This window comes from Zea mays, chromosome 3 (genome assembly GCF_902167145.1).
Source record: "Zea mays cultivar B73 chromosome 3, Zm-B73-REFERENCE-NAM-5.0, whole genome shotgun sequence".
Lineage (NCBI taxonomy): Eukaryota > Viridiplantae > Streptophyta > Magnoliopsida > Poales > Poaceae > Zea > Zea mays.
Window position 1 is genome coordinate 127,543,764 of NC_050098.1, and position 23,541 is coordinate 127,567,304.

Sequence of the window (23,541 nt, forward strand, 5' to 3'; positions counted from 1 at the left end):
TGTTTTCAACTGGATTGGATTCCTTGCCCTTATTCATGGGCAATTTATGTTCACATCAACTGGATTTGATTTCTGTTCACATCAGCAATTTATGTTCACATTTCTGGGCACAATTCTGGGCACTCATATCATTTCTGTTCACACTCTGAAATGTTTCTGGGCACACAAACAGAATTAAATTGAGCACATACACATACACATATAAAAAGGCACTAATTCTGTTTCTTGGATTCTGGGCACACAAACAGAATTAAACTGAGCACATACACATACACAAATAGAATTAAACGGAATTCTGGGCACTAATTCTGTTTCTGTCGCAAAAGATTTCTGTTCACATTTCTAGGCAAATTTCTGGGCACTCACATCATTTCTGTTCACATTCTGAAATGTTTCTGGGCACACAAACAGAATTAAATTGAGCACATACACATACACATATAACTGGGCACTAATTCTGTTTCTGGGATTCTGGGCACACAAACAGAATTAAACTGAGCACATACACATACACAAATAGAATTAAACGGAATTCTGGGCACTAATTCTGTTTCTGTCGCAAAAGATTTCTGTTCACATCAGCTATTTATGTTCACATTTCTGGGCACATTTCTGTTCACATTCTGAAATGTTTCTCGGACAGAAACATAATTAAATTGAGCACATACACTTACACATATAACTGGGCACTAATTCTGTTTCTGGGATTCTGGGCACACAAACAGAATTAAACTGAGCACATACACATACACAAATAGAATTAAACGGAATTCTGGGCACTAATTCTGTTTCTGTCGCAAAAGATTTCTGTTCACATAAGCAATTTATGTTCACATTTCTGGGCACATTTATGGGCACTCACATCATTTCTGTTCACATTCTGAAATGTTTCTGGGCACACAAACAGAATTAAATTGAGCACATACACATACACATATAACTGGGCACTAATTCTGTTTCTGGGATTCTGGGCACACAAACAGAATTAAACTGAGCACATACACATACACAAATAGAATTAAACGGAATTCTGGGCACTAATTCTGTTTCTGTCGCAAAAGATTTCTGTTCACATCAGCTATTTATGTTCACATTTCTGGGCACATTTCTGGGAGCACATGCACAGATAACTGAGCACATACACAATTCTGAAATGTTTCTGGGTACTAACAAAATTTCTGGTTCTAAACATTACACAGACAGCAACACACACATTGAGAGCACAAACAGAATGTTTAGTCTGGGAGCACAAACAGACAGCACACTTCAGGTTTCTGGGACAGACAGGAACTTGTTTCCTTGTCACAGCACGCTTCAAGTTTCTTGGACCATCTGTAGTTCTATTCCCTTGGTGCAGCACGCTTCAATTTTTTCCTTAACACTCATCTAGTCATCATCGCTATCATCATCAACAACATTTCGGGTATTGCTCTTGTCATTATCACTAGCATATTGCCATCCTGTTTCATCTTCTTCATCTTCGAAATAATCTTGCTTCTGCTCCATTTCCCTTTGTCTATGTAGATCTTCAACTACACTTGCATCTATAATATCAACATTTTCTACCCTAGGTGTATCATTGTTCACATTCACTTCAGTATGTTGAATATTACAAGCTGTACACTCATCATCTTGGTAAGAAAGCGACACACCATTGGGTATTTCATCACTACAAGTTTCATCAACATTCCAAATATGCCTATGCGCAAATTTTTGAACTACCCTCCAGCTACCCCCATATCTGGTGTCTTGCAAATAAAAAACCATTGTTGCCTGTGGGGCAAGAATGAAAGGATCATTTTTGTACCAACATATGGAATGGTTGATGCTTTTGAATAATCCGTCATCTTTTATTCTTCCCTTCTTGCTTTCTGTGTTGAACCAATCACATCGAAAAATAACCACTGACCGATGCCCGCTCTTGTCTGCATTATATTGCAACTGAATTATTTCTCTCAAGGAACCATAAAATTCAATATCTTCACTATTATGTGTGCCTTCTGCCATTACACCACTATTTTGTGTCCTCCTATTTTTCTCACGATCGATAGTGTGGTATCGAACACCATCAACAATACATGCTGAATAAATTCTTATTCGCATATCAGGTTCACATGACAAAGCGAATAGATCAGAACAGACATCTTCTCCTTGCGCATGCCAAAGTGTTCCAATCTGTACATATCAAATGTGTATACAATGAGAAAAACTTCAAGTAATAAAGGATTAAAATGAAATATAAAACATGTTCTCACATGGTTTTTAAACCAGGAAGAAAATTGTTTTTCTACTTGTTTTTCAACATCAGGAAATCCTCCCTCATTCTGTAACTCCTTTCTGTATAGACTGTAAAATATATTAGAATCATCATTTAGCATGCAATGAATACTAAAATAACAAGAGCAAGCAAGAGGAATAATGGGAATACATACTCCATATATGGATCAACCTCTACACAGTTGTTAAGCACATACCAAACCATCTTATCATAATCCTTATCTAGATATGTAATCCTTGGGGCTCCAAGTAATTGTACTCCATGTTGGAAAACAAATATACCACCCTTACCCATATCAACATGCTCTCTATTCCTTCCCTCACAATTGTGTCTTGTCTCAAGATCATCAAAATACCTTGAAGATGCATGCAAACATTCGTTAGCAACATATGCTTCTGCAATTGAACCCTCAGGCCGTGCCATATTCCTCACAGAATGTTTCAAGGTGTATAACCTCCTTTCTACGGGGTACATCCAACCATATTGGACTGGTCCTCTAAGTATTGCCTCATCAGGTAAATGTATCGACAAGTGGAGCATAACATCAAACAATGAGGGGGGAATATTTTCTCAAGCTTGCATAGGACAATTGGGATATTCTCTTTCATTTGGTGCAGAACATCTAATTTAAGGGTCCTAGCACATAGTTGCTGGAAGAAGTTACCTAGTTCAGCAATTGCTACATATATTTCATTGTTCATTATTCCTCGGAGAGCAGCTGGTAAAATCCGTTGAAGTATGATATGGCAATCATGAGTTTTCAAGCCTTGGAGGTTGCATCCATCAGCAGTGATGCATGATGCTAGGTTAGAAGCACAACCATCTGGAAACTTTACACTTCTCAAAAAATCATAAAATGCTACCTTTTGATTTTTATCCATTGTATAGGGGGCATGAGGAACCACATAGGAACCTCCATCATGCTTCAAGTGTAAATCTTTTCTTATGCACATGTCTTCAAAATCAAGCCTTGCATTAATACTGTCCTTTGACTTTCCTGGAAGAGCAAGAAATGTACCAAGCAAAGACTCACATATATTTTTTTCAATGTGCATTACATCAAGGTTATGCGGCAGCTTCAAATCTGTCCAATATGGCAAATCCCACAGGCACGACCGTTTCTTCCAACATTGACCATCATTTGCATCTCGCTTCCTCTTATTGTTGTTTGGATGTTTCCCTGGTTTAACTTCCTTGACCCTTTCCAATTGCTGCATCAACTCATTGGTACTAAATTGATGCGGCTTCTCAAGTTTCTCAATTTGGCCATCATAATCCTTCTTTTTCCTCCATGGATGGTCATGTGGAAGCCAACGTCGATGACCTATATAACATATTTTATTTCTTATTCTTTTAGAGCAAGGTTCTTTGTCACAATGTACACAAGCATAGTATCCTCTTGTAACTCTACCAGACAAAGTGCTCAAACCAGGATAGTCATGAATACACCAGATTACAGCAGCATGTAGATCAAAATCCCTTCTACTCAATGCATCAAAAGTAGAAACACCCAACCAAAGTTGTTGTAACTCATCAACTAGTGGTTGTAGAAATACATCAAAATCTTTTCCCGGACATTCCCGACCAGGGATGAGTAGACACATCATGAAGTTCCATTGCTCCATACATACCCATGGAGGAAAGTTATAAGGGATAGCAAAAACTGGCCACATACTGTAAGAGGAGCTCATTTTGCCAAAGGGATTAAAACCGTCTGTGGCAAGCCCAAGCCTTATATTTCTAGGATCTTCTCCAAACCAATTATGTTTTCTATCAAAGTCTTTCCATGTCTGACCATCATCTGGATGGCTAAGCTCATTTTCCACTTCTTTCCTCTTCAACTTGTGCCATTGTGCATCCTCAGAGTTTTTTTCTGAAGCAAACATCCTCTTCAATCTAGGAATCAAATGAAAATGCCGCAACACCTTCTGAGGGCTCTTATTTCTTTGTTCACCATCTTTCCATCTTGATGAACCACACACTGGGCACTCATTATTTTTTGCATAATCCTTTCGAAACAAAACACAATTGTTAGGACACACATGGATTGACTCATATCCAAGTCCCAATGCTTTAATAAGTTTCTTAGCTTCCTTATAAGATGTTGGTACAGAACAATGTGGGAAAGCCAATGACAACAACTTTAGAATAGCAGAGAAGGCAACATTACTGATCCGGTAACGAGATTTGATATGAAGTAACTTCACTACAAAAGAAAATCTTGTGTATGATGCACCTGGGTGAAGTTCTTGCTTCATCTCATCCAATACAACTGCAAACATAGAATTTTGTGCACCTCCCTCTTCAGCTCTGAAAAAATCTTGTACCATATCAGGCAATCTATCTTCAGGGTTTTCAGGCTCATTCATACAAACATCCTCATTCATACTATAATGTTCATGTAGATGGCCAGCTTGTTCGCTCAGTTCAGCATCCAATTGTTCTTCCCTATGATGTATCCACGTAGTGTATGTGCTCGCCATTCCATGAATATATAAATGATCCTGTATCTGTGACTTAGGTTTGGCAAGCCGATTCAAACACTTTCTACATGGACATAGTACCTCCTCACTATCATCAAATCGCTCTGAAATTAACTTCATAAAACCCCTCACTCCTGTGATATATTGCTCGCTAAAAAGCCTACTGTTGATCCAAGATTTGTCCATCTACAAACACAAAAATTTAAAAACACATGTGTTAGATGTATCTTGTTCATAAATTGTGCAAAAAATAATTATTCAACACTTCGGCTACTCATATTAGTGTTTCATGGAATCATGTTTAGCATGGCTAGATGCTCGTATCTGTCTTTCATGGATACTAGTGTCTAAAGCGCGCTCAGCGCGCCTTTTTTTATATATTTATAAATTTTCTGGATTAGTTTTTCAATATACTTTGGTGTATCAATGTGTTCTGAATTTCTTAGCTTTTTTAATCCATTGGCTTGTACCAAAGGCGTTCCTTGCTCTTTTTTAAAGCAATTACATATTATTAGTAGCTATTTTAAACATGTCAACCTCATGTTATTCTTTGCGTTGAAAACAGAAGGATGACATTGTATGGAGAGTAAGTGATGGCGAACCAATTGGAATTTATGGATGAAGATTTTGAAACTTACTTATCCCCTGAAAGCATAAGGCAGTTTGTGTGGCGCCTGATGCACTGTAGCTTGGCTGTTAAAATGAACCTGAAGCGTATAGTAGTTCTAACTGACACTATTTGCCTGGTTTGTAAACAATGTGATGAAGGTGGTTACTGAAGTACACAGAAAGCAAAAAAATCCTGCATCAACTAGAAATTTGATGATAGGTAGGCGTCTGTGGGCATCTCCTCCGTCAGATTTACAGAAGATTAAGGACCTGAAGATTAATGGTGACAACACCTTTATCCAAGCTAACAGCTCTGAAGTATGGTGACAACACCTTTATCTAAAAAGGATTCTAACCTGCTCCGCCATCTTTCAAGTGCCATGCGCTGAGCCCTTCCTAACGAATGGAAATTTCTGAATTGGATAGTCACAAAACCCTAACAAACAGAAATCCCTGAACAGAGAATGCATGGTGGAAGATGGTAGGTAATACCTCTAGCGAGTAGCAAGATGAGCGCGCGCAGCAATTGGGGATGGGGGCGCACGTCGTGGTGTCTTTTTTCCCCAAACAATTCTTCGTATGAAGGTCTCGCGCGCGCAGCAATCTGGGATGGAGCCGCACGTCGTGGTGTCCCAAACAATTCTTCGTACGAAGGTCTGCTCCTGAAGATGAAGACCAACAGCCGACCATATATGAAGACCAACAGCCGACCATATATCATAATTTCGACTCTATTGCAGTGGTTTGGATCATTATCTGTATTTGTAACGTGTCAGGTTCGAATCTTGACCAGGCGTTTTTATTTTTATTTTTTTGTTTTTTAAAGTATTTTTTGAAACACAGCACTGGCACATGCGTCCAAATATGCACATAATACTTGCGCATGTAAAAATAGATTTTACATTATTATTTGTATTAAAATAATAAAAGTTATGACGAAACATGATATGACACACTATATCGTCATAGTTATGGCATAAAAGGGTACTGTGACGATTCACTCTTATGACAATTCAGTATTGTCATTAAATATCGTCACAATGGTCTGATTCTTCCAAATTATGACGACTTTAATGACGAATATTTTTTTGCGTCACTATGTTGGGTTAGCTCTCAGAAAACGTCATAAACAGAACTAATTTGTGACAAATGTATGTGGTGTCATTGTATATTCGTCATAGAAGGCATAAAAGGTTGTAGTGTAAGTATAGCTGACCCTCTAATACTCCCTTAAATGCTACTGAATCATCACTTCTTCTAAAGACAGTAACACCTATATCCATAAAAAGACGGTTGTAACCCATTTTGCATAACTGAGAAACTAAAAGCAAGTTATAATCTAAAGAATCTACAAGAAAAACATTGGAAATTGAATGGTCAGGTGATATAGCAATTTTACCAAGTCCTTTGACCAAACCTTGATTTCCATCCCCGAATGTAATAGCTCTTTGGGGATCATCATTTTTCTCGTAGGAGGAGAACATCCTTTTCTCCCTAGTCATGTGGTTTGTGCATCCGCTATCAATGATCCAACTTGAGCCCCGGATGTATAAACCTACAAAACAAGTTTAGGCCTTGTTCTTAGGTACCCAAACGGTCTTGGGTCCTTTCACATTAGAAACAAGCACCTTGGGTACCCAAACACAAGTCTTGGAGCCCTTGTGTTTGCCCCCAACATATTTGGCAACTACTTTGCCTGATTTGTTAGTCAAAACATAAGAAGCATCAAAAGTCTTAAATGAAACATTAGGCTTATTTGATGCAATGGGAGATTTCTTTTTAGGCATTTTAACATGGGTAGAATGACTAGAACTAGATGTCTCATTCTTATACATAAAAGCATGATGAGAACCAGAATGAGACTTCCTAGAATGAATTCTCCTAATCTTGTGCTCAGGATAACCAGCAGGATATAAAATGTAACTCTCGTTATTCTGTGCCGTGGGAGCCTTGCCCTTAACAAAATTGGGCAATCTCTTAGGGGCATTAAGATTGACATTGTCTCCCTGTTGGAAGCTAATGCCATCCTTAATGCCAGGACGTCTCCCATTATAGAGCATGCTTCTAGCAAATTTAAATTTTTCATTTTCTATCTCATGCTCATTGATTTTAGCAGTTAGTTGAGCTATGTGATCATTTTGTTGTTTAATTAAAGCTATGTGATCATGGATAGCATCAACATTAATATCTCTACATCTAGTACAAATGGAGACATGATCAACACTAGATGTAGAGGGTTTGCAAACATTTAATTCATCAATCTTAGCATGTAAAATGGCGTTCTCATTTCTAAGATTGGAAATATAAACATTGCAAACATTTAAATCTTTAGTCTTAGAAATTAATTTATCATTTTCAATTTTAAGGCTAGAAAGTGATTCATTCAATTTATCAATCTTAGCAATTAAACTAGCATTATCATTTTTAAGATTGACAAAAGAATCATCACAAATGTTTGACTTCTCAACCTTAGCAATCAAATTAGCATTCTCGAGTCTAAGGTTGGAGATAGTGTCATGGCAAATGCTAAGCTCACTAGTCAAATTTTCACATTTCTTTATTTCCTGAGCATAAGCATTTTTTACTTTAACATGCTTTTTGTTTTCCTTAATAAGGAATTCCTCTTGGCTATCCAAGAGTTCATCCTTCTCATGAATGACACCTATCAATTCATTCAATTTTTCTTTTTGTTGCATGTTTAAGTTGGCAAAAAGAGCAAGCAAATCATCTTCATCATCACTAGAGCTACCCTCATCACTAGATGTTGTATATTTAGTGGAGGCTCTAGATTTTACCTTCTTCTTTTTGCCGTCCTTTGCCATGAGGCACTTGTGGCCGACGTTGGGGAAGAGGAGGCCCTTGTTGACGGCGATGTTGGCGGCGTCCTCGTTGGAGGAGGAGTCGGTGGAGCTCTCATCGGAGTCCCATTCCCAACACACGTGGGCATCACCGCCCTCTTTCTTGTAGTACTTCTTCTTTTCCTTCCTCCTTCCCTTCTTGTCGTCGCCCCTGTCACTATCACTTGATAATGGATATTTAGCAATAAAATGATCGGGCTTACCACACTTGTAGCACACTTTCTTGGAGAGGGGTTTATAATCCTTCCCCCTCCTTTGCTTGAGGATTTGGCGGAAGCTCTTGATGATGAGCGCCATTTCCTCGTTGTCAAGCTTGGAGGCGTCGATGGGGAGCCTACTTGATGTAGACTCTTCTTTCTTCTCCTCTGTCGCTTTGAATGCGACGGGTTGCACCTCGGGTGTGGAGGTGGCGCCTTGCTCGACGATTTGTTTGGAGCCTTTGATCATCAACTCAAAGCTCACAAACTTTCCTATCACTTCCTCGGGAGACATTAACTTATATCTAGGATCACCACGAATTAATTGAACTTGAGTGGGATTACGAAATACAAGTGATCTAAGAATAACCTTGACCATTTCATGGTCATCCCACTTAGTGCTCCCGAGGTTGCGCACTTGGTTGACCAAGGTCTTGAGCCGGTTGTACATGGCTTGTGGCTCCTCTCCTTGGTTGAGGATGAATCGACCGAGCTCCCCCTCGATCGTCTCCCACTTGGTGATCTTGGTCACCTCATCCCCTTCATGCGCAGTCTTTAGTACGTCCCAATTCTCCTTGGCGCTCTTCAATCCTTGCACCTTATTATACTCCTCTCGACATAGAGAGGTGAGGAGTATAGTAGTGGCTTGGGAGTTGAAGTGACGAATTTGGGCTAACTCGTCCGAGTCGTAGCCTTCATCCCCCACGGATGGTACCTGCGCTCCATACTCAATAATGTCCCAAATGCTAGCGTGGAGTCAGGTTAGATGATTCCTCATTTTATCACTCCACATACAATAATCTTCACCGTAAAAACTAGTGGTTTGCCTAATGGGACGGAAAGTAAAGGAGTGTGTTTGGAAATGCGGGGATAGCGTAAGGGGATCTTACTAAACTTCTTGCGCTCATGGCGCTTAGAAGTGACGGACGGAGTGTCGGAGCCGGAGGTGGATGGTGACGAGGAATCGGTCTCGTAGTAGACCACCTTCTTCATTTTCTTTTTCTTGTCGCCACTCCGATGCGACTTGGCATGTGAAGGGGATCCCTTCATCTTGTTGCTGGACTCCCTCGATGGAGCCTTCTCGTGGCTTGTAGACTTGTCACCGCCGGTCACGATCTCCTTCTTGGCGTGTTCTCCCGACATCACTTCGAGTGGTTAGACTCTAATGAAGTACCGGGCTCTGATACCAATTGAAAGTCGCCTGGAGGGGGTGAATAAGCAAAAACTGAAATTTACAAACTTTAAGCACAACTACAAGCCAGGGTTAGCGTTAGAAATAAAATCAAGTCCGAAAGAGAGGGGAAAACAAATCTACCAAAGAAATATGGCGGATGACACGGTGATTTATTTTACCGAGGTTCGGTTCTTGAAAACCTACTCCCCGTTGAGGTGGTCACAAAGACGTGGTCTCTTTCAACCCTTTCCCTCTCTCAAACGGTCATTTAGACCGAGTGAGTGTCACACCCGGTTTTAGAAGGCAAACCGAATGCGAACCATGTACGTGCCAGGATCAGTTATTCACGTACACAGCAGTTACATAACATGGACATCATCACACAGTGCTCAAAATAGTATTAAAAGGGAAATAATAGTCGATTACATCATACATCTGAGACGTCCATATAGTCCTTACAATAAATCAAAGTGCGGAAAAGAAACGTAGATAAACGCGGCCTTCACAGGCAGCCGACTAGGGGTTGCCGCTAACCCACGCTCGTCGTAGTCTTGGAACTCCTGGAAGTCTCCTTCCACAGCTTCATCTTCCCCTGAGCAGTGGTTGCAATGCTGACAACCTGGGGATGGGGGGGTTTGGTGTGTAGAGCAAGGGTGAGTACACATCAACATACTCAGCAAGTATCCTGTTTGGCTGTAGTGGACTAGCTTTATGTGGGGATGAGTCAAGCAGTTGCTTTTAGTTGGTCAGATTATTATTTACTAATAGAAAGCCAGGTTTTAGCATTAACCCAAGTTATTAGCCCGATGTACCCTTTCCAAACGGAAAGAATACCACTTACCAGCACCATAGTCATAACCAAAACCATCGATCTCATAGCCACCTGTACCATAATGTCTCTGATCAAGTACCACTAATCACTGGAGCTCCCTTGGCCGCTCATAACCGCGAGCACGGCTGATATATCGGTTTTCAAACACTCTGCAGAGGTTGTGCACTTTACCCACAAGCCGTGATTCCCATTCTGCCCGGAGAGAGCTACTCCCCATTAACCACTACCTAGGTGGTCTAGCAGGGTATCACTACGTAGCCTTTACAAAGATTCCCCGGGACTGTAGCCACCCGTTAGGTTTCCTAAATGCACTGCACTCCTCCCCAAGGGGCAAACCCAAACTTGGCAGAGAGAGCCGCATACACCGAGCCCCATTGATGGCACGACGGCTAAGTGAACTACACCCCGGATCCTCTAATTATTCAGCTAAGGGCATCCCATTCCACCCTCATGGTTGCACTGTTTTCCCGGGCGGTCATCCATAGAACAGGTCCTTACGGAGAGGCACTCGAGAAACCGCTCGAGCCCCCTTAAAGGCCACAAGTACAACATCATAATAAGAGAAGGGAAAACAGCGTATCATGGATAATCTCATCATGTTCATTGATTAGAGTTAAGCAATAGCATAAAGCTAGACAATAATAATCCAACCCAAATAGGTAAACAAGGACATGGATAACAAAAGCTAGTCAATCCTTAAGTATAAATGTGTAGTGTGGGAGGTGAATTAAAGAATGTATAGGACAGAGATAGGTCAAGGGACACTTGCCTCCACCAACCGACTGCTGCTCAGGGGCTTCTCCTGCGAGTTCCTCGGGCTCTTCGACCGGATCGTTCTCTATGCGATTGCAAGCATACATACATCCATCCATTCAAATTAGGGAACAAACAGTACACCATACAAGAGAACAAATGAAGTAAATATGCATAGAATATCACATATGATAATGAACTTACCATGATTAGAAAGAAATGAGAAAAGGTCTCGCGAGAGTTAAAGCTTATGCCCGAGACGCACTATGGGTTGATGAATAACTAGACGTCACGTGTTCTAATCCCAATTGGTTCCAACAAAAGAATTAGCTACATGCACTAATGTAAACGTGACCACTTTTAGTAGATTAACATTAAATGAGTTAGGCAATTAGCTATACAAATTAACTAACGTAACCAATTTCCAAATTGAGACTCCTATATTATTAATATAAACACGTGATTAGCGCGCATAGGACACGGGGAGAGGTAGACGGGGCGTCTGGGGGTAGACGGGGCACGACGGGTCGTGCCAAGGCATGCGCACTACGCGAGCACGCGCGCGAGACCGCACGCACATGCCACGAACTAGCCGTGCGCACGTCGGGGCCGAGCGCTAGCCGAGCTCAAAGCCGCGCGCTAAAGGCACGCTGGGCCGAGCTCGAGGCCACGCCGGGGCCGTCACGACGCGAGCAAGGCACGGCAGGGCGAGCGGGCGAGCACGGCGCACGGGCGGGACGAAGCACGGGCGGGGCGGGGGGCACGGCCGAGGCCGGGACGGCACGGGGCCGAGGCGGGCGCGGCCGAGCCGGGGCGGGGCGGCCGAGCTCGCCGGAGGGGGCGGCCGAGCTCGCCGGGAGGCGGCCGAGGGCGGGGCGGACGGGGCGGCCGGACGCGAGGGGCCGAGCGGGGCTCGCGCGGGGGCGGCCGAGCCGGGACAGCCGGGGCGCGGCGAGGGGTAGGCTCGCCGGAGCGAGGCGCGCCGGGGCCGGGGGTGGCCGAGGCGGGGCGGGGCGGCCGAGGCCGGGGCAGCCGGAGCGCGGCGAGGGGCGGGCTCGCCGGAGCGAGGCGCGCCGGGGCCAGGGCCGGGGGTGGCCGAGGCGGGGCGGGGCGGCCGAGGCCGGGGTCGGGGCGGGGCCGGCGCGAGCTCGCCGGGGGCCGGGCGAGGCGAGGCGGCCGAGGCCGGGCGGCCGAGCCGAGCTCGCCGGAGAGCGGCGCGGGGAGGGCGGGCGCGGGACGGCCGAGGCCGGGGCCGAGCGCGACGGGGGCGGGGCGGCGCGGAGCGGCCGGGCGCGGGCGGCCGAGCCGAAGGCGACCGGGGCCGGGGCCGAGCTCGCCGGGGCCGAGGCGGGCGCGCCCATGGCGCGGGGGCAAGGGACGCCGGCGGGAGGGAAGGAGGAGGGAGGGGGGAGGGAGAAACCTCACCGGAGAGGGAGGCCGGCGCGGCGGCGGCGCCGGGGAGGGGCGGCGGCGGCGCGGGGGCGGGACGGGGGCGACGGCGGCTAGGGTTAGGGTGAGGGAGAGAGAGAGAGGGGATGACGAGTGGGGCCCGCGGGGAGGGGATTTTTGGAAAAAGAAAAGGGGAGGGGGACGGTTGGGCCGGCTGGGCCCAAAGGGGGGAGGGGGGGGCGCGCGGCTGGGCCGCCAGGCGGCCCACGGCGGGAAGGGAAGGGGGGGCTGGGCCGCCGCGAGGCCCACGCGGGGGGGGGGGGGGGGGAAGGGGGCGGCTGGGCCGAAAATGGGGAAGGAGGGAGGAGGGAGAAAGAAAAAGGTTTTCTTTTTCTAAAATCTATTTTCCTCTAAATGAATGCATTCACATTTTTAAACAATCAAAAGGTATGCATGGTCCGGCATGGTGCATCACACAAAATAAAATATTTTAGGGTTTTGCTTTACATGGGATCTCAAGCCGAATCCCGCTATACTTTGGAAAAGATCAAGGTTTAGCGAGGGGAAAAAGGAAAAAGGAAAGGGTAACACCTGAATTTGGTGAGGGAAAAGAAGAAAAAAATTCTACCCCCAAATTCAGGGCGTTACAGTGAGCTTTCTCATTAATCAAACGGGTCACTTAGACCCCTCACAAGGACCACCACAACTTGGTGTCTCTTGCTGGTATTACAAGTGCTTTGAAGAACAAGAAAGAGGAAGAAGAAAGCACGATTGCAAAAGCCAAGCAACAAGAGCGACAAATATCACACGGATCACTCTCTCTCTCGAGTCTCTAATCACTAATGATCACTTGTCTTAATTGTGGAACTTAGAGAGATTGGAGGCTTTGATTGTGTCTTGGAATGGATTGCTAGCTCTTGTATTAAATGTGAAAGGTTGGAATGCTTGGGTGAAGTGAATGGAGGTGGTTGGGGTTGTATTTATAGCCCCCAACCACTTCCTAGCCGTTGCTCCATTTCTGCCAACCGCGGACGATCCGCGCCCCTGGTCCGGACGGACCGCCCCTGCACATCAACGGCTGAAATCCCAACGGTCAGCAGTAACGACTATATCAACGGCTATAATGCATTAAATGCATCGTCAGATGTCAGATAAAGGCAGTCACGGACGGTCCGGTCGTGCACCCCAGACGGTCCGTGAGGATGCTAAAATTCATTTTACCGAACCCGTCACCTTCGGGTTTTTCGGTTTTGCGCCGACCGGACGGTCCGCGCCTGAGGCCGGATGGTCCGCGCTTGGTCTCGGATGGTGCTTGCTTTTCCATCGGACGGTCCGTAGAGTAGACTTGCTTTTATGTAGTGTTCCTGTCCGAGGGTCACCTTGGTGTCGCGGACGGTCCGCCGCAAGGGTCCGGACGGTCCGCGCTTAGTCTGTTTTTCCAAAAAGCTTCTCTTGTCCAGAATAATCTACGGTATTCCGGACAGTCGATTTAGAATAGTTGTAGATGAACTTATGCACCTGTGAAATGATCAACTAGGCAAACTGGTTAGTCCACAAGGTTTGTGATGGTCGTTAAACACCAAAATCGATTATAGGAAATATTGAGAGTATTTCCCTTTCAGAACTGAAGCATGCAATTAATGTAATGTGTTCTGACTTTACATGAATTGTAATTTCAGGAGGATACTCCTTGATGGGGTTTATTAAAGATATTCCACCCCTAAAAGGAGATAATTATACAGAATGGAAGAAAAAGATTGACCTACCTTTCAGTTTGGCTAAGGTGGACTGGGTAGTCACCACACCGTGTCCCACTGAGCCTGTGGCACCAGTGAGAGAGACAAATGAGGCTGAGTCTGCTTGGCAGACCAGATAGAGGGACCATGCTCCCAAACGGATGGCTTATGACCTTGAACATAGAAAGTGGGTTATTGCCAACAAAAAGTGCATGGCAGTGCTAAAGGATACAGTTGAGCCTTCTATTGCGGGCTCAATTCGAGAGTGTGACACTGTTACAGAATGCCTCGATAGAATAAAGGGTCAGTTCTATGGCTCTTCAAAGACATATGCAACTCAACTGATAAAGCAGTTGATGACAGAGAGGTATCTAGAGGAGGCAATGGCACTAGCATAAGAGAGCACATACTAAAGATGAGTCATATGAACTCAAAGCTTAAACCAATGGATCTGCATGTTAAGGATGAATTCCTTGTCCATTTGATTTTTGCTTCATTGCCAAAAGAGTTTGACACCTTTGTTGTCAACTACAACTTTCAACCTGAGAAGTGGGATCTTGATCATTGTATGGCTATGTGTGTGCAAGAAGAGGAGAGAATGAAATCTGCCAATGGTGTCACTCTCCACTATGTTTTAGATAATAAGAAATGAAATTTTAATGCCAATGCCAACTCTCCCGCAAAGGCAAAGGGAAAGGCTCCTCAGCACCACCAGCCTCAGCAGAAAAAGTTTATGGTAAACAAAGATCAATGTCTCCACTGTAAGAAGACATGACATTACAAGAAAAACTGTCCTGAATTCTTAAAGTCTATCATGGCAAAGAATGGTGAGAACATTATTACGTTCATTAATGAATCCATGTATGTACAATATTCAAAATCTACTTAGTGGATTGACTCAGGGGAAACTATCCATGTTGCTAATTCTTTACAGGGATTCCGTTCGATGAGGACTATTCAAAGAAATGAAAGACACATTAAATTTGCAAATGGAGTGCAAGGAGATGTTGAAGCTGATGGCGACCTTCCTCTAGAGCTTGCTAATGGCTTCAAACTTGTACTTAGAGATGTTCTTTATGTTCCCTATTTACAGAGGAATTTGATTAGTGTGTCATGTTTGGACAATGATGGTTTTGATTGTCATTTTGGAGATGGAAAATGTAAGATATTTCATAATAAAGAAAGTGTTGGTCTTGCTTTTCAAAAGGAAAACCTTTATTTGTTATCGCTTCGTGAAAATGTGAATTCCGTAAGGGATATGAATGAAAATGTATCCTCGTCACTGAATGAAAACATAAAACGAAAGAGAACTCATGATGCATCATCAAAATTATGGCACTGTCATTTAGGCCATATTTCGAGGGGGAGAATAGAGAGACTAGTAAAGAATGATATTCTTCCTCCATTAGAGTTCTCAGACTTAGAACAATGCAGAGAATGCATTAAAGGAAAGTATGCAAAGAAAAATAAAAAGAACGCCAAATGAAGCACATGAATTCTACAGATAATCCACACAAACATATGTGGTCCATTTCCTATAAAAAGTGTGGATGGTTTTAACTCGTTCATAACATTCACAGATGATTACTCTCATTTTGGCTACATTTACCCAATCAAAGAAAGAACAGAAGCGTTGGATAAATTTAAGATATTTAAGGTTGAAGTTGAAAACCAGCATAGTTCAAAGATTAAGGTAGTCCGGTTTGACCGTGGTGGAGAGTACTATGGTCGGCATACACCATATGGCCATGTTCCTGGACCTTTTGCAAGGTTCTTACAGGAAAATGGTATAGTAGCCCAGTACTCAACACCGGGCGAACCTCGGCGAAATGGAGTAGCTGAAAGGCGTAACCGTACCCTAATGGATATGGTGTGTAGTATGATGAGTTACTCTACCTTGCCATTGAGTCTATGGATGGAGGCACTGAAAACCACCATTCATATTCTCAGTAGAGTACCAAGTAAGTCGGTGCCCAAAACACCGTATGAGTTGTGGACAGGAAAAGTACCCTCACTAAACCACTTACGTGTGGGGGGGAGTCCTGCTGAGGCTAAAGTATTTAACCCAAACATTGGGAAACTTGATCCCAAAACAATAAGTTGCCATTTCATTGGCTATCCAGAAAGATCAAAAGGGTTTCGTTTCTTCTGTCTAGACATATATACAAAGCTTGTAGAAACGAGACACACTATGTTCCTAGAGGATGAAATGATGAGGGGGCGCATGGTAAGTCAAAAAATTGATCTTGAGGAGAAGCGGGTATATGTGCCCACTCCAATGTTTCAGGAACCAATTTTTGAATTACATGTTCCTATTGCATGAACATTGCAAGACACTGTAGTGACAACACCTGTTGTTGGTTCTCCTGTGGTGACAATGAATGGACATGAGGAACCTGTCCTTCAGGATACTATAGAAAATGATGCCACAAGTGAGGGGCAACAACAACCCCAGATAGTAGATGTGCCAAATGTTGAGGCCCTAAGAAGGTCTCAAAGAATTAAAAGATCAGCTATTCCTGATGATTATGAGGTGTACAACACTGAAGGACTTCAAATGGAGGGTGATCCCACCTCATTTGAAGAAGCCATGAGAAGTGAGCACTCATCAAAGTGGCTTAAAGCCATGGAAGATGAAATGAAATCAATGAATGCTAATAAAGTTGGGGGTTTAGAAACAATTCCTAAAGGAGCCAAAACAGTAGGTTGTAAATAGGTCTACAGAACAAAACTTGACTCCAAAAGGAATATTGAAAGACGTAAAGCACGACTTGTGGCAAAAGGTTTTACACAAAGAGAAGGGATTGATTACAATGAGACATTTTCTCTAATCTCATCTAAGGACTCCTTCGGAATTATAATGGCATTAGTGGCACACTATGAATTAGAGTTACATCAGATGGATGTCAAGACGACATTCCTCAATGGGGATTTGGAAGAAATTGTTTACATGGCACAACCGAAAGGTTTTGTTGTGAAAGAAAAAGAAGGTATGAGATGTCGCCTAAAGAAATCCATTTATGGTTTAAAACAAGCTTCAAGACAGTGGTACTTGAAGTTTGATAGAACAATAAAGGATTTTGGGTTTAAAGAGAACGTTGAGGACAACTATGTATATGCAAAGTTTAAGAATGGAAAGTACATCTTCCTAATCCTATCTGTGGATGATATCTTACTTGCTAGTAGTGATGTCAGTCTACTTCTGGAGACAAAGAAGTTTTTGTCCTTAAAATTTGACATGAAAGATCTTGGTGAAGCGTCTTTTGTTTTGCGCATAGGGGTTCACCGAGATAGAACAAAAGGGGTATTGGGACTGTCACAAAAGTTATACATAGAAATGATTTTAAAGAGATTCAATATGCACAAATGTAGTGCATCACCTGCACCAATAGTCAAGGGCGATAGATATGGGGATTTTCAATGCCCTAGGAACCAGTACGAGCTCGACCAAATGAAAGTGGTTCCATATGCTTCTGCTGTCGGAAGCCTGCAGTATGCTCAAGTGTGTACGCGCCCTGACTTAGCTTTTGTTACCGGATTGCTTGGCAGATTTCAAAGTAATCCAGGGATTGAGCACTGGAAATTGGTAAAGAAAGTCTTGCGATATTTGCAAGGCACGAAAGGCCTCATGATGACGTATAGAAGAACAGATTCACTCCAAATAGTGGGCTACATAGATTCTGATTATGCAGGAGATGATAGAAAATCCACATCGGGATATGTGTTCACTCTCGCAGGTGGAGCTATTTCATGGAAAAGCTCAAAACAAACCGTCACTACATCGTCCACAGAGTATGCCAAGTTTGTAGCGTGTTTTGAGGCTTCGGGGCAGGTGAACTGGTTAAAGACGTTCATACCCGGTTTAAAGGTGGTCGACAGCATACATAAACCACTAAAGTTATAATGCGATAATGCTCCAGCAGTACAGTATGCTCAGAACAATAGGTCAACTGGTGCTGCCAAACACATTGACATAGAGTACTACGTTGTGAAGGATAAAGTCCGGGATCAAATAATAAGTCTTGAGCATATAAGAACTGAAAAGATGCTCGCGGATCTGCTTACAAAAAGCTTACCACCCAAAGTGTTCAAAGAACATGTAGCTGACATGGGTTTAAGTTAAAGCCTATGATTCCTGGACTATAAATAGGGCCAGTAACTATTTCAGATCAGAGGTGCGTATTGTAGCTGTCAAATCTATCCGCAATTGATCGTGACGATGAAACATGCTCTATGCACTTATCTGTGATGGAACGAGTAAAGTGAAAAGTGTTGAAGTTAAAGTTTAAAGTGAACGATGAGATCAAGGGGGAGAATTTGGATTGATCTCCACCAAGATGGGACTAACAGACATCTTAGGTCTTTGATCGTGACCTGATCGGGGGCGCCCAACCCTATATGGTTGGTGGGCCCCTGTCATACTACGCTATAAATAAAAGGGTGGAGGCCAACGGCTCAGATGAACTGTACAGTTCGCTAGAGCCGTACTCCCCACCGACAAACCCTAACACCGATCTGAGAGAGGGTGCGCAGCCAGTGACGCGAAGACACCGCCGCAACCTCACTGCACCGACCTTCATCAACAAACCTAATGGTGGACAGATCTGCATCCTCCAACACGCCTGCGCTTCCCACGGATGGTAACAATCTAATGTTGTTTTGTTCTAGAAATTAGGAACCCGAAATTACTCAATAGAACACAGATTACCCCACTGATCTACTCCTAGAGATCCTGTTGATATTAACAGCCATCAGGCTGGCGTTGAACCTGTCTTCGACGGGAGAAGGACAGGACCGATTTCTAGGATTGTTCGGTTAGGAGTAGATTAGAGAGAATTAAAAGGTGTTTGGTTTAATGGATTAATGCATTTTAGATGAGGTGGTGCATCATAAGTCAATTCTATAAATTTGATGAAATGAACTCATTCCTCGTATTATTACTAATTATTATTTTATGAGGAACGAAATGATGATAGATCAACTCATTATATTTCACAGACTAAATAAAAAAAGTGAGGAGTGAGAAAACGATGGACTACCTTAATCCTCAATTAAACACCCCCTAAATCTCTTGCTGATCACCATGCAATAGAACGAGGTCACTATGGGAGTAACAAAACAACAAGAAGCCTTGTTGTCTGGGTACTCTAGTTTTCATCAGAATCCATGTGTATTGAAGTGGATTGAAGTGTAAATTAAACTAATTTACACCCTGATCTACTTTAATACACGTGGATTGAGATAAATACTAGACTAATCAAACAAAGCCGAAAGAGGAGCGGGATGCGAGCCAGATCCATAGATAAGCGACTTCTTCATTGATTCAGATACAGTGCATGTAATTGGATCCTATACTTTCCTGTGGCGGCTAGAAATTGATACAGTATTGACGTGCATAACACTTTTGGGTTTCTGCGAAAAGAAACTAGGCTAGTAGGAAGCATTATTGTTTCGCTTCTCCGATCAAGCGAGCTAGCTCTGAGAAAGGAGAAGCAACAACCATCTGGTGCTTACTTTTCTTGTGTCAGATCGATGGGACTAGGAAGAAACAAGCAACAGCGACGACGACTCGCCGCCTCGACGATCGCGTCCGAACGGGTGGTCAACCGCCACGGCGGTATCATTCACCCGTTTCGTGGCTCGGCGGCGTGTCATCAACGGCTCCGACGATGATGGCTCCGACGACGTCACGTGTGCGCCGGGTGCTGCGGACTGGTGCCTCAACTGAGGTTTCCTGTCCAGCGGGCCACCGACGCCGCCTCCTCCGGCTCCGACCAGAGTGACACTCTCAGATGCACCACCACCACCACCTCTCGTCGTTGACCCGTCCTCGTCGCCGTCCACGAGCAGTTCCGATTCGTCCTCCTGATCCGGCCAGAGTTCAGATCCCCAGTCGTCCTCCGTGCTGATGCTCTTGTAGTATGGGTTGCAGCTGATGCCGCCGTCGACGACGACCTCCTCTCCGGCGAGCCTGCATGCAGCGCCGGTTTGGTTGCAGGGACGACCAGAGATTAGTTCGCTTCACGGTACTACGTCGATCGATACCTGTCTGATTACTAGAGCGCTCCGTGATGAGCAGGAACAGACAGGGACGACTCACAGTTGTGCCGGAGTGGCGGCGCCGGTGAGCGCCAGCCGCGCCATGCGCAGGAAGGAGGCAGCCCGTCGCGATAGGTCACGGAGCGGCGGAAGCTCCATGCCGCCGGAGCCGGCCATGTCCTGCGTGCGCTGAGGCACTGGGCTCGGTCGCGGGGAGGTTAGTTTGGATGCATGGGAAATGGTGAGCTTGATTTGGCCTGGCCCGAGGTGAGGGTTAGGTACGTGATGTGCATCGGAGATTAGGCAGCCTGCATGTTTGCAGACGAGCGGAGTGGTGGCCTGGTGGTAGGCAAGTGGAGTGCGGGTGGGAAAGCACCTGCAGCCTTAGGGTGTGTTTGGTTTGGCTTTTGGCTTTGGCTTTTACCCCCTAAAAGCCAAAAGCCAAACCAAAGGGCTGGATCCAGAAAGCAGCTTTTTCTAAAAGCTGACTTTCTCGCAGTACAAAACTGAAAGCACCCTTAGACCTGCTTTTAGTGGCTTTCGGATGGAACTGTGAAAACATATATTGAAGAACTTTTAACAGCTTTTAGTGGTTTTCACCAAACGGTTTTTAGCTTTTTAACAGCTCACAGCCCACAGCAGCTTTTTCCACAGCTCACAGCCCACAGAAGCTTTTTTCACAGCCACAGCCCGACCAAACAGACCCTTAATTGCACGTTTTGCATCAGAAATGGAAGAGTTGGTCAACGATCTCGAGAGTTGGGCAGCAGCTGACTTTGCATTTGATTTTGGTGTGTTGTTAGGCCCTCTGTACTAGTAGTGAGTTTTGATCCATTATTTCTAATGCGGCCGTATCATAATTAAATTAGGTTACCGTGTATATAAAGTTCCGTCTCTCTATAAAACTGTACCATCTCCCAACTCTCTTTATATCTCTTCTCTTAATTACATTGTCATGTCAACAAATATTATATATATGATGTATCATGTGGATGTAGGGAGTAGTTATTAGTTTCTTGGATGCTACAGTTTTGAGAGATAATGATTATATCAAGGAACCCTACACTACCGGAATCAGCTCTTTTGCCGTGTGTCTGAGACACACGGCAAATGCTATTTTACACTCGGCAAAGGCTTTGCCGAGTGTAACACTCGGCAAAGAACGATCGGCGAACTGTACATCGGTAACAGCCTCTTTGCCGAGTACTTTTTGTCGGACACTCGGCAAAGACTTTGCCGAGTGCCATTCGGCACTCGGCAAAGAAAAGTCACCGTCACGGCGCCAAGTGACGGTGACGGATCCTTTGCCGAGTGTCTTCTGCGGCACTCGGCAAAGAGGCCAATTTTGCCGAGTGTTTGCTCGAGAGGCCCTCGGCAAAGACTGGTCCAGTGGGCCCCACCGCCAGTCCCTGTGCCGAGAGCTCTAATAGGCACTCGACAAAGAAGGCTTCTTTGCCGAGTGTCTGGTGGACTGGCACTCGGCAAAGAACCCTCAAGTGGGCCCCTTTGCCAGTATCTTTGCCGAGTGCCTTGGCAACAGCACTCGGCAAAGATGCCTTTGCCGGTTCCCAGGTTTCCTTCTTTGTCGAGTGCTATTGTCAGCACTCGGCAAAGATGGCTTTACCGGTTCCCAGGTTTCCTTCTTTGCCGAGTGCCATGGTCATAGCACTCGGCAAAGCGACCCTTTGCCGAGTGTTACACTCGGCAAAGTGACCAGGATGTCCCTTTTTTATTTGCTTTTGTTGTTCCATCCAAACAAACAAAAGATATATATCATTCACATCACATTATATATCAAGCACATCACAGAATGAACACATTTATCATCAACACCATATATATCACAAAGTCTCACTAAAGTCTCACAAATATAAGTCAGGATCATCACAAAACAGATATAAGTCTGCATCATCACTAACATCACCAAGTATCTCACAAGATAAAGTCTAACTAACATCACCAACACTCATAAAGGTAAGTCTGGATCATCAAAAAACAGATCATCAACGAGGTGGGCATCTGGACTGGTTCGACGAAGGGCTGGACGAAGCATGAGGGTTGTTCGACGCCGCCGATTGACCCTGCACAGAGAAGAGATTGTATGTGTGAGAACATATGAATATATATCATGCAGTACTAAAATTTTGATACTCACAGGAGTAGTGAACTCTGTAGGGTCAGCTGCAAGGAACAACGGAGGTGGTGGAGCATGACCCTGTGCGGCGCCAAGGCTCTGCATGTACGCGAACATCTCTGCCATCCTCTTCTCCAGCTCCTCACGTTGCCTCCTCTCATCATCTAGCTGAGTCTGTAATATTTCGCCCTAATGTTACGATAATGCAAAGAGAAGATATATAAAAATCAATGAACGATGAATAGATAAGGAATAACCTGGAGTTGCTGGATACGATGTTGTGAGGTGTCCTGCCGAGGTCGTATGGCTGGGCTCGCGCTCGTGCTCCTTGCTCGCACCTGAGAGAGAGTGGGAGTGGAGGACGAGTCGATTGCCCCGTCGGCAATCCAGTACCGCCCATGCCTCTTGCCTCCTCCGACCCTCATGAGGACATCTCCGTCGATGTCCTCGGTCCTCGGATCGTAATCTGGCCCATGGACCTCCTTGGCCATGGCAGTGTACTCACTGAGTCGGCTGTGGATGGCGGGGTTGGTGTACGCCTCGGGCCCGTCATCCGGGTTGTAGGTGACGTCGGACGTCGCCTTCCCCTTGTGGGCCATGGCATATGCCGAGAACGTGGAGCAAGGCGCGCCACCATGTGCCGCCGACTGCGAGAAAACCAATGAGATGGTTAGAAATCATATCTAATCGAAAGTTATATACCTAAATAAAAAAGAGCGCGTACCCATGTTTCCGCGTATTTGCCCAGGCTGTGGCTGCCTTGATGGTGGGAGGGACCTTGCATCAGCAAACGTCGTTCCCGGCTAGCGTTGTGCGCCTCATCCCACTCATCCGAGCACCACCTCTGCACCATCTGCTCCCAGCACTCAGGATGCGCGGCGCACCAATGAGGAATCATCTAAAAAAATATAAGTACACCGCATATCAGAAGATAAAAATAAGCATATTTAGTACCAATAATAATGTTTTGTATTTACCTGCAAGTACTGGTCCGGAGTCAACGACATGGTTCGGGCGTCCTTCTTGTTCACCTTCTCCCCAAGGACGGAGCCGTGGTAA

The 23,541-nt window shown here is 44.7% G+C and overlaps 1 protein-coding gene across 1 annotated transcript; it reads right to left on the minus strand.

Moving 5' to 3' along the window:
- Window positions 1-19,608: 19,608 nt before the first annotated feature.
- Window positions 19,609-20,620, minus strand: LOC100277555 (uncharacterized). The gene is made up of 2 exons (NM_001151080.1): window positions 20,410-20,620; window positions 19,609-20,280 (listed from the first exon to the last, which is right to left on the minus strand). The coding sequence occupies exons 1-2, from the start codon at window positions 20,523-20,525 to the stop codon at window positions 19,848-19,850; spliced, it is 549 nt and encodes a 182-aa protein (NP_001144552.1). The 5' UTR covers window positions 20,526-20,620; the 3' UTR covers window positions 19,609-19,847.
- Window positions 20,621-23,541: the final 2,921 nt, after the last annotated feature.